This window comes from Gossypium raimondii, chromosome 2 (assembly GCF_025698545.1).
Source record: "Gossypium raimondii isolate GPD5lz chromosome 2, ASM2569854v1, whole genome shotgun sequence".
NCBI classification, from domain to species: Eukaryota; Viridiplantae; Streptophyta; class Magnoliopsida; order Malvales; family Malvaceae; genus Gossypium; species Gossypium raimondii.
This window is the reverse complement of record NC_068566.1, coordinates 6,662,014-6,674,398: the sequence shown is the minus strand read 5'-3', so window position 1 is coordinate 6,674,398 and position 12,385 is coordinate 6,662,014. Positions and strand designations below refer to the sequence as shown.

Here is a 12,385-nt window from a genome sequence, read left to right as displayed (position 1 = left end):
TTAAGGTATAAAGACTAAATCGTAAAAATATAAAAGTTAATCGCTATTAAAATTCATTAACTAAAAGGCTTTATCAATTAATGTTCAAGGGTTTACCTAGAAATTAGCCACATTCTAAAAGACATGGACGGTTAGTGGAAGTACGTAGAAAAAAAATAAAAATATGTTAAATTATAATATTATATTTAAAACAAAAGATGTTAAAACATATAATAAAAAATAAAAAACATGTCATCATCTTCATTTTCTCTTTTCTACCCGTTTCCACCATTGTTAAGAAGCTAGGGAATTCGGCCAAGTTCTCCTCTTTGCATATCAAGAATTAAATCAACTGATAAATAATCGAGGAGAAGAGAAAATTACAGACTAATCCTTAATACTTCAATTGTCTCTAATCTTACTTGGTAAGTTCACATGGAACGTACTACGTATATTTTATAATATGTTTGATTATTTTTAATATCTATTAGTTTAGATTAATTAGAACTTTGATAATATTGAGTTATAATGGATTGAATCGTAAAATATGAATGGTATGACAAATGATTTTATATTTTAATGTTGGTAGATGATATGTTAGCATTATATAAGTTTGGAATGGAATTGTGGCATAAATGATTAGTGCTTTGTTGGTATAGGTATGTTTTAACCATGTTTGGAATAATTATATAGGTGAATTAGTAAATATGAGAAGTGAATTAGTTGGGACCATTTAGTAATTGTAAAAGTATTACATGTATTTTTTGTTAACAAAGAATTGTGGGATTGAATGTTAAAGTTGATAGGTAGAATGTATATGTTTTAGATATGTTTTATGTGATAGGTTGAAATAAATTAGTTAAGTAGCTTAAATAAATTAGTAAATATGGTATGAATTGATGATAGGTTGAAAAGAATAATTTAATAGATGGATTGAAATGAGAATGGTATGTATATAGGGCTAATATATGTGCTATTTTGGATGATGATGTAACAGCCCGTTTTCAGTGGTATCGAAAATAGTGGTTTCGAGACCACGATTCCAACAAGTGAGTAAATATTTATTGTTTATTTAGAGTTTATAGGGTTATATTAGAGTCGTATTAAAGTTTCGTTAAGAAATTTTAAAGTTTAAAAGGTTAAATAGGTGAAAAGGACTAAATTGAAAAAGGTGTAAAAATTGAATTCTATTAATTACATGGGTTAAATGGTCTTAGAAAAATAAATTAATGGGTTTTGATGGTAATTGTGCCATTTATAAATATAGTGGACAATGATGGACATGATTTAGTCATTTTATAAGTTTATTAGCTAAAGATAAAATTGTAATTAATTAAATAAACCTAAAATAAATCACTAAAATTATATTATCTTCTTCACTTTAGCTTGTTTCAATCGAAAATACCATTGAAGAAGAGTTTGAAGTTTCAGCTAGACTTGTTTCATTGCATGGTATGTGTTTGAGCCCCATTTTAGTTAGCTTAATCTACTTAGCCCAAGAATTAATTAGCATATATTAAAAGTTGAGGGACTTGCCATAGTTGAGTTTGAGTGTGTTTTGATATTAATTGATAAATTATTAATTTTGATTGTTAAATGAACATGTTTTGTTCAAGAGTGTTTAGAGAATTTAAGGTTTAGGGATTAAATTATTTAAATGGTGAATTTTATGTATATTTTGTAAAAGAAGAAAATGTGGATTGATATGAGTATAGTGAATACTCAACTAACATATTTTAGGCAAAAAAAAAGGGTGAAATTTCAAGTTATGAGTTTAAGAACTAAGTTGTGAAAAGTTAAAATAGGAGGGTAATTTTGTAATTTCATGATAATATGAATTATAGATTGAATTGAATAATTGAGGTTATTTGAAGTACTTAATTGAATGAAATTATTATTTATATCAAGATACGCAACAACCGGACTTAAATCGAGGTAAAGCTAAGGTGTTGGATTAGTTTTCGACTTTGTTAAAACAATCATGGTATTGAGGTAAGTTCGTATGAATTATAATATTATTAATTATAGTTGGTTTGATTATTTGCTATAATATGTTGAATATAATTTGACTTAGAAATATCACGATAGTTTAAACAATTGATAGTTAAGTAATCCCATTAGAACCTTAAGAATTCTTAGGATACAAATGAAATGTCATTAGGGTTATACAGTTTTGGGTGCTGGTCTTGAATGTCCTACCGATGGCTGAGGTCCTACATTTGTTGCAGATTCTCCACAACTTGTGTAAGCAGGCCCATTTTACAGCTCCTGTGAGCACTATTGAAAAGGAAAGGTTACGATTACTTGAAAAGGCACACTATGTGTGATTATTCCCAAGTATCCAATGAAATTCTAGATGTTTCAACGGGTAAGTAAAGTTTAATGGAAAGGCATGTATATAAATTGATGATTGTTCATAATCTTATGAAAAGGTAAATTTGATGAATGCAAATGGATTGATAGAGAACTAAATAAATATGTGATGAATGGTATGTATATGGAAATTCACTCATGATATGGTTGAAGTTATATGAATTATGTATGAACTTACTAATTTGTGAGTTTGGTGGGGTAAATAGGAGTTTATTAAGCTTATGAGCATGGTAATGATGTCAAGCATATTTTATAAATTTAGTTTAAAAAGGTAAGTTTATGTTTGAGTTTATACGAGCTTACTAAGTACTAGTTGCTTACATTTTTGTTTTTCCTCTGTTTTGTAGATCATCAGAAGCTCGATCGGTTAGAATTTTATCGAAGTCTTATCACACTATCCATCAATCACTTTGGTAGTTTTTATAATGGAAGTTTTTGAATATGCTAATGATCAACTTGGTATGAATATGCCTTTTGTGAATATATTTTGTTTGTTAGGACTTATAGTGCTTTGGCAAGTTTATGTCCTTTGGTCACATTTAAGTACTTTGTAATATATAGCTTGAGGTATGTTTATATATGGTTGATATGGTTGATTGGTGCGAGGATGTGGGAATGTATGTATTGGGTTTAATGTCATTTATGTTTTTGTGTGTTTTGGTTACTTTTGTAAATGGTTGGATGCATATATGGTGTAGTTGGTTTGTTTATATATTAAAAGTTATATATAAATGGTTATTTTGACATGCTTATTTTAAATGGTGAAATGGATTGATAATGGTTGACATTAGGTAGCTATTTTATCTAAGTTTGGTGATTGAGTAGTGGCATTATAGTTTTGTTCTTAATGGATTTTGTTTTGGTATGAAAGCCTTTGAATGGTATGTTGGTTAGGGGTGTTCATTCGGTTAACCCACCGGTTAACCGACCCGAAATAACATTAACCGAATTAACCGTCCTTTCAAAATCTTTAACCGTTAACCGAACCGAAATTTTAAAAAAAAAATTAACCGAACCGAAATTGTTTCGGTTAATTCGGTCGGTTAACCGAATTAACCAAAAATTATATGTTTTTATTTTTGGTTAAAAATTAACCGAACTAACCGAATTAACTGAATTACTTAAATTAACCGAATTACCCGAATTAACCGAATTGAATCACTACATAATTAAATTATTTTTAGACTTTTAGACTTTAGTTTTAATTTTAGTTTTAGAATTTTATTTTTATTTATTAAATTATTTGTAATTTTTATGATTGGGTTGGGTTGGGTTGAATACTTGGGTTTGGATTGGGTTTAGGTGAATAGTGGACCTATTTATACATTATAATTGTATTTACTAATTTTTTCGGTTAATCGAAAGGTTAACCGAAAAATCAAAAAATAATTAACCGACCCCCGACCGGTTAATCGGTCGGTTAATCGAATTTTTTCGGTTTTACCCGAATTTTGCACACCCCTAATGTTGGTTAGAAGATCTAAGTTGATTGAATTGGTATGTTATGAATGTTTGAAGTGTATTTAGAGCCATTGAGTATGTGTGCAAATGGAGTAGCTTGTTGGGCAAGGTTTGATCTTTAAATGGCTTGTTTTAGGGGCTAATTATGGAGCACACAGCCTGGGACATAGGTTGCCACACGGTCGTGTGTCTTAAAATATTTGGGTGCATATTGGTTCACACGAGCACAGAGAGTTACACAGCCTAGTGACACGGCCATGTGTCTCTGAGCCACACAGTCACAGAAAGTTACATGATCTACGCACACGAGCGTGTGGAGTAGTCACACAAGCGTGTGGATAATCACACAGTTTGGGCTATGTCACACGACCTAGCCACACAGTCTTATGACCCCTGTTTTCACACTTTTTTCATGTTTTTCTAAAAATTTTCTGATTTATTCAGATCGATCCCTAATTTCTTTTAAATCATTTTTAGGACTTTGATAGCTTGACTTAATGCCCAAATGTGTATGTTTGCTATGATTGGAATGAAATATTAGAATTTATAATTAAGTTGAATTACTTGTTCTGTATAGAATTTAAAGGTTCTGTTTTGTACAGTAACATTTAGTAACCTAGTCTGACGACAGAAACAGGCTACGGGTATTACATCTAAATTGTAACCTAATCTGACGACAGAAACAGGCTACGGGTATTACATCTAAATTGTTAGATGATACATGTATTATTTGTACAACAAATTGGTGATCTTAGGACATGGCTTAAATGTTGGGTCATTTCGGTATAAACTATGTTTATATGCTTGTAAATATGTTATACTAATAATGTATGTTTTTTTGTCAGAGGAAAGCAAATTGGTAAATCGGTTAGATTACGAGGAGTTACAGATTAGTTTAAAATTATTATTACGGGTATAATGAATTATCTTTGTGAATTGTATTGAAGCAAGAAGTGTTGATTTTGTTCACAGCTTGGTAACTTCAAGTTATTAGCATATGGTAGATATGTACATGTAAATATACACGTTTATTTAGGTAGGATTGTTAATATTAATATTATCTACTTAAATTATAAAAATACCACTGAATGTTCTACTCTAGTATGAATAAGAAATGTATAAATTTAATTATTAAATTATTGTAATTACACAAAATTAAAGATAGGAGGTATCGAGGTTCACTAATAATTCATCTCTTCCACCACTAACTTTAAATCCAAATACATGATTAGTCCCTCACCACAACAAAAGCACCAACCTCGTCGCCATAGATTATAGTCAATAAGAATTTATCATTATCACTGTCACCACTGTTTTCAATAAATCTATCACAAGCCCTTATCCAATTACTAAGCTCCCCACCATCAGCCTTTCCGTTTAAATTCTTATCCTAAACTCTCTTAAAAAATTAAAGCTTTCTGAATGAATCATAAAGACATCCGAAATTCTATCGTTATTACAGAACAAAAAATGAGTTAGCAAATAACATTTATCTTACAATTAGGTCGTTGTGTACTATGCTTATAATAATAAAATTCTAAACTCAGCAGAATAAAACGCGTCTTCAAAAGTAAAGTAATACCCTACCACCCATCAACACACATCATATCATAACAAACAAATCCACTATTGCTTCTGCTTCAGCATTTAAACCTCGCTTCGTACTCCTGGGGTTGCTGCAACGATTTTTGTGAAAAATGTTATTTCATGATAAAATATAACAAAACTACCCACCTATGCATGTGTCGGAAACAACTTACCATAAATAAGGCTGATATTGATCGGCCCGCAAACCACCTCATGTGCATTGCACGTTGAGCTTTACCTGCCGCTTCTGCGGAGTCAAATCGCAGATAGACGCATCCGGCACTGTTCCTGTACAAAAGATAAAGTATAACAAGTAGAAAAAGAAGAAAAAAAAAACTGCAGTTGGGAAGAGGCAAAGCAAATAAATCTTTACTCATCAAATTTAGTAACATTTTTGATTGACTTAATAAGGGAAAATGTTCGGCAAAAAATACTTCAGCATAATGAATTGGGAAGTCTGACAGATCAAAATTATTAAGCATTGACCGCACCTAATGATGTCAAGCATGCAGAAATTACCACCAGAAGTATGTGAATTCCTACCGTTTAGCCAGGAAAGGAAAATACCACCAGGTATGCACCATGAACATGACTCACCATATATTGTACATGTATGTCTCAATAGTTTCATCAAACAATACAAATAGATTAATAGATTTAAAAATCGTGAGGATCCCCTCGATTGATAGCCCTATATTTCCAGTCTATAGAGCACCTGAATGAAGGATACAGATTTCAGCACCAAAATCCAAGCATGTCTTCCCATAAGTAATTATATATATAAGAAAAAAGATCGTCATAAAAGGAATTCTGATGCAAAAGAAATATATATATTTTCCTTCTGTTTTTCTACTACAAATTTTCATCTTTCCAATTTTCTTTCCCCTCTACTAAGCAAAGCCATATGATTTATGCATTAACGAAGTCATCAAGTAAAATAAAGGAAGCATAAATTTGACCGAAGAGCACAATGATTAAGCCAACTACAAAACAAAACTGCAAAATATTAGTTTATCTAAAATGCTTACTTGTCTACATATATATGCTTCACCCTGCCATATTTGCTGCATTCTTCTTCGACATCCTCTTTAATATCCAAATCAAAATCTGGTTCCGTCTGAAATAGAACTTACAGGAAATGACTACCTTGTACAAGCCATAAAAAAAAAAAAAAAAAGAGATAACAAGGAAATAGCATGTTTAAACAAAAGAAAATTCAAACCTCAGTTGCAGGATCAAACATATTCTTCAGCAGCAAACATTCACTGGGCTGGCCAACAGAATCAAGGGCCGTAGTAGACATGATTGGAGGTAGAATTGGTGTTGGATATGCAGCTTGGCCATTGACGGGTAAAGTAACAGCCTGTGGACTCGGAGCTGACCCATTAAGGAGGGGTACTCCAAGGGAGCCCGTAATGCTGGCAATCACTATTACATTAGATATATTATATTAAATTGGAAAGGACTACTTAAAAGTAAAAACCAACCTTGTCGCAATACCAGAGCGGTCCAGCTTCCGCATAAGCAATGCCCTTGACTGAGCATTCAAGGCCTGGATGAAAATACAGGAGAAAAATAAGCAGAAAGAGAGAGAGCAAGAAACAAAATTTAAACTTCCTAAGAACTATTAGAATGAGGCAATCTGGGAAGAAATTGTTTCAACCATAGAATTATTTAGATATCGTTCTATAATTGGCTGAAAATTTATGTTAAAAACAGCCATTGAAATCGTTTAGAAATTGTAAGATACCAATACAATAATATGCATTCAAGCTTACCAAGCCACCACCCTCATCATCATCGAAGTCAGCAGATTTTGCTGCAGTATCTTGGGTAACAACATGATCAGTAACAGATGAAACCTATTTGCAAATATAAACACGAATATGTTAATTTCAAAGACTACAATTAGAAGCCGGCAATAGTCACAGAGGAACAAACACACATAAATGAAACAGAGATTAGAGTACTTTAGAATACTGTTATAAAGCTCATGAAATTAACAAGCCCACCTTAATGGTTCGACCAGCAATCTCCAGCTTTCCATTCAATGCACTTTGAGCTGCTTTTGCATGTTCAAGTTGAGCAAACTGTAAAGAACAACAACAAATGAGTAGATGTATATTTTTTTTTTGGTACAAAGGAATAGTTGTATAATTAATGTAATGAAAAATAAACATTTTAATTCAACTTTTAACTACCTGAACAAATCCAAAACCTTTGCACTGCCCAGTCTCAAGGTCAAGTGGTAGTTGTACAAGCTCAACTGGGCCAAAAGGTTCAAATATCTGAGCCATTAACATAATGATGAGAAAAGGGTTTGGAATGAAAATCATGTACCTTTAAAATAATAATAACCAAGTCAAAGATAAAAATAAAACTGGACAGTATCAATTAGGAAACAGATAATAAAATACATCTCAAAACAGTCATGAAACTCTTTCCAAACTACTACGTAAGCAACTTCTGTGGAATGTGTTTCATCCACAAATTTTCATTTAACAAGTTTAAGTTACAGTCAGCAATTGAAAAGAAATTTTAAGAATAAAAAGAAAATTATTACAAATCTTTCATAAACAAAATAAAAGATCAGTAACTTCTGATTATGCTGGTAAGCTAATTGTCCTATTACCTGTCTAAGCTGCATTTCTGTCATATTGAAGTGCAGGTTACCCACATACAATTTTCTATCAACAGCTCCATATGGCCCAGCAACACCTCCTGTGCCTGCACCAGAAGTATTGGACTGAACAAGATTCTTTTCAGCCTCAGAAGGTTTAACCATCACAGGTTGACCAAGAAGCAGTTGACCAGACAACGCTATTGCCATTGGAACAGACATCACATCATAAAACTCAATGTACCTACAATTTCATCAGTGGCTGTAATTAGTTTCTCTCAAATTATGAGGGGAAAAATATGATCAAAACTTACAAAGAATAAAGCAAATAGATGTAGGGAAAGAAAACTGTAGTGCAGAAAGCTCATGCTGAGTATCTTTGTTGAATCTGATGTCTCATGTGATAAAAATACGTTAGCTCAGCAAAACAAGATTAGAAAAGCTGAATAGATATCATACACCAAGATAACCAAGCAACACATCAGGACTTAAAAAGGAGGTTGTATTGTTGCCCTGTCATAATATAAAAAGAAAAATAAAAAGCCAGAAGTAACCACCTTCTAACGTTATACTCTAGAACTAAGATGTCAGAATTAACTCTGAAAACTACCAAAATCAAAGATGAAGATAAGAACCAAGAAATCATGCCAACCCCTCACGTTCAACCTCAACAAGCAAAAAAAAAAATTGAAAATTAACATATTAGGGGAATAAAAAAAGAAAAATCCCTGCAAATGAGTTTTAAGTCCTCTAAGAAAAACCACATTTAGATTAAATTGGAAGAAGTATCATTAAATCCTTATCAGAACCATTAACAAGCTAAGAATTGGTCGAAGGTACTCATCTTTATCTGTTACCTTAACGCATAGAAAATTCAAAACAGTAGAGTTCTGGGAGAAGAAAAAAATTTAGGTATATGTCATCTACCTTGCGAACGCAGCATGAATTGATTAAACATGAGTGCAATTCCCATCATCCCTCATCATTATCGCATTGCTAGTGAATTTAAGAATACAGTTAAGCTTGATTCTTGAAAGCATAGATGCGAATACTTATTTAACAAGACTGCAAAAGAAAGTACAACTTTGCTCAACATAAAAGCACATACCCAACTCCCTTTGATCGTCTTGAGTTCCTATCCATGATCAGCCGAACATCCCTCACCTGAAAATCATAATGTAGATAAATATGAGATCAAACAGAAAACAGTAGCTGCAAAAAATTAAATATAACGGGAAATTCCAAACTTTCAAGCTATCATAAAAGACATATCAAAGGATTCCTGAAAATATTGTTTTAACACATGTGATTTTAACTCACCCCACATGTATAGTATGTTGAGACACAACAAATTCATAATACTACTCGTAACTGAAGGCAAAGGAGCATATACTGCAAGAGGAAGTAGATGTATCTCAATAATATGCATATATGCATCAATTTATAGTTATTATCACCAATCTATGAAGGCATAAAAGAAACAAAATTGATGACCATGCAAAATGAGATTGCCACATACCAGAAATCTAAATGATGAGTTTTAATTGAAACAAATCTAGAATTCCAAATTTACACTTGTATTCTCAAAATCATTTGCATTAACTTTTTTCCAAACTGATTAATATGGACTCCTGGCATACTTGAAAGCTATGGTGAAAATATTACATACAACCTTCACATTAAGAAAAAAAAATAACCGAATTAAACCTGACTAACCTTTCCTGCTTTTGAGAAGAACTCATAGACATCTCTCTCCGTTGCTTTTAGAGGCATCTGCCATCAACCAATTCAAATTCAACAGTAATCAATAAATGCGAAAGGAAATGCATGTTTGTACACATAGGTATAACATTTATGCCTAATAGTCCTTCAAAGATGAAAACAAAAAACAGAATTCATCTACCTGATAAGCAAAAACGGTTCTCTGGTCCCTCTCAGGATCAGCTTCAGGCTCTGTTGCTTCCTTCTTGTCTTTAAATTTCCTGAAACATACATATTCATTAGATAATCTAGAATATCACAAAAATCCTGCTCTTAGCAAACTGGTCTTTCCAAATTTAGAGCAGCATACCATCCACATATATCAAACATGCCCATCCAAATGGCACAATAGTTCTACAGATGCAAACTAATAAAAAAAAAAAAACCCTCTCACTATGTTTCTTTCCACATCAATCACTGAGATGGATAAATTCTTAAACATCAAAATAGAGCATGAAATTCTCAAGAAGACGTCGTCTCAACAATGAGCACCCCACCATGTTCTTGAACTTAGATCATAAAAAGGCAACACAATTGGATTGCAAAAAACACAACGGAATTGCCTCAAAACACAATTTGCTTAGAGGAAGAGACGATAAAAGGGCACCTGCTGTCTCTGATGTCAATGTCACGTTCTCTGTCCCGCTCCTTCTCTCGCTCGAGCTCACTCTCGTGCCTCCTCGACCTACTGCTGCTTCTCTCTCTCCTCTCTCTCTCCCTTTCCTTCTCCTTCTGCCTTTCCCTCCTCTCTCTCTCCTTTTCCCTCTCTCTCCTCTCCTTATCTCTCTCTTTCTCTTTCTCTTTCTCCTTATCCCTATCTCTCCTTTCTCTTTCCCTATCCCTTTCTCTATCTTTTTCCTTTTCCCTTCCTCTACTGCTCCTCCTCTCTAAATCTCTATCCCTATCTCTCTCCCTTTCCCTTTCTCTATCGCGGCTGCTTCTACGCCGATCTTTGTCACGATCTCGCCTCTCCTCGTCGTCCTCTTCGCGACCGCTTCTCGATTTCTTGCTACTGCTCTTGCCTTCATCATCCTCTTCATCTCTCTCGCTATCTCTCTTCCTATAGCTTCTCTCGCTCTTATCCCCCGCTCCTCCTCCGTCTTTGGTCTTCTTCTTCGAATCTTCCTGCTCCTCCACGGTTTTCTCCAAATACTCGTACTCGTCGAAATCCATTAATTATTCTCGAAAATTGGAAGATTTCAGCTCTTGCTCTTCAAGTCTATGAATCGCAGGGCTAGGGTTTGGGGGGAGTTAGGGTTTTGTTGGAGGTTTCAACTTTCAATTGAGGGGGTTTGGGGAAGTTAGGGTTTAATTTGGTCCTCCAAAAGTCGAAATCTGGGAGGGAAGTGGGGTTAGGGTGTAATTGGCATTGACTCCGTGGGTTTTTAAGGGAAAACAAGTACAAGGTTGCACAGCATAGCAATGTGATTGGCCCATTGAATAAAAGATAACTTGCCTTCAACATCATAGACCATCTACAAAATGGTAAATCCCTAAATTTGTAAATAATATGAATTAAGAGATAAACGTAATTTTTTTATGAGATAAATGTAAATCTATATACATTTTTTTTAATTATTTAGTAGTATAGTTTTTGTGTTCTTTTATATTATTCACTAAAGACTTCATTATAAGTCTATGTCACTTTTGAGGACAAACGAGGGTGATAGTACCCAAAAATAAAATATTTACCTTTTAGTTCTTTTTAAAAATTGAAATGAGATATTAATATATATGATAAATTTCTATTTTGATTTTAAAATTGAAAACAATTCTTCAACCTCCTTAAAATGTTGATATTATAATAAAATTATACTTTAACCTCTCAAAAATATATAATTTAATTTCAATACTCTAAATAATTTTGACTTCACCCTTAATCACTTTATTAGTGCAATTCTAATTTCATAATCACAATTAAGAAAATTATTATATGTCTTTTAAGTTATACATAAAATAAAATAAACAACATGCAATGATATTACGCGCTCGAGCACACTCGAATTCATATCCTTTAAGTTGTCACATTAACAACAATAATACCAATTAAATTAAAACTCAAATAGCATCGAGGGGCAATGGGAGGGATGCAGGAAGTAGCCTTAGCAATTCATTTATAGCTTTTGTCATTTAAAAAAAAATTCAACAGAGTTAACTTGTTTCGTTAATTCTAATAGAAAAACAAATACAATCATAAATTTAACCTATAATATTTACATTTTTTTCCAATTTAACCCCTATATTTTTTATTTTTTGCTTTAATTATTATAAAAATTTTCTCGTACGTGCCAACAAATTAAATATAGAAAAATACTAAACTTACTACTAAAAATTTTAACTTTTAATTCTCATTTATGGACAATAAATCTCATGTATATTAAATGATTTATATTATAGATCATTGAATTTAACCTTAACTTTCTTATAGATCATAAACTTTTGATTTAATCATATTACATCATTTAATTTTAATTATTAATAACTTCAATCACTTATAATAACACTATTAAAATATTTTAATAAAATAATTGAACCCACATTCTTTCAACATGTTTTTAACATATAAACAAGTTAATACCTAATTGAAATTTTAAATAATTTTTT

At 32.2% G+C, this 12,385-nt stretch overlaps 1 protein-coding gene across 1 annotated transcript; it reads right to left on the bottom strand.

Annotated features, from left to right (window-relative positions):
* Window positions 1–5,236: 5,236 nt before the first annotated feature.
* LOC105787888 (uncharacterized) lies at window positions 5,237–11,148 on the bottom strand. The gene is made up of 13 exons (XM_012614485.2): window positions 10,389–11,148; window positions 9,924–10,002; window positions 9,737–9,793; window positions 9,129–9,184; window positions 8,033–8,264; window positions 7,602–7,688; window positions 7,413–7,490; window positions 7,179–7,262; window positions 6,888–6,952; window positions 6,623–6,818; window positions 6,429–6,517; window positions 5,574–5,688; window positions 5,237–5,489 (listed from the first exon to the last, which is right to left on the bottom strand). The coding sequence occupies exons 1-13, from the start codon at window positions 10,952–10,954 to the stop codon at window positions 5,454–5,456; spliced, it is 1,740 nt and encodes a 579-aa protein (XP_012469939.1). The 5' UTR covers window positions 10,955–11,148; the 3' UTR covers window positions 5,237–5,453.
* Between the last annotated feature and the right edge of the window lie 1,237 nt (window positions 11,149–12,385).

What these genes read in the sequence shown, in the direction of transcription:
- LOC105787888 (XM_012614485.2), bottom strand. Translation starts at nt 10,954, where the DNA reads ATGGATTTCGACGAGTACGAGTATTTGGAGAAAACCGTGGAGGAGCAG. An exon ending in ATTGACATCAGAGACAGCAG is followed by an intron (nt 10,003 to 10,388) that starts GTGCCCTTTTAT and finishes TGTATGTTTCAG; the next exon opens with GAAATTTAAAGACAAGAAGG. An exon ending in TGTTTGATCCTGCAACTGAG is followed by an intron (nt 6,518 to 6,622) that starts GTTTGAATTTTC and finishes GTTCTATTTCAG; the next exon opens with ACGGAACCAGATTTTGATTT.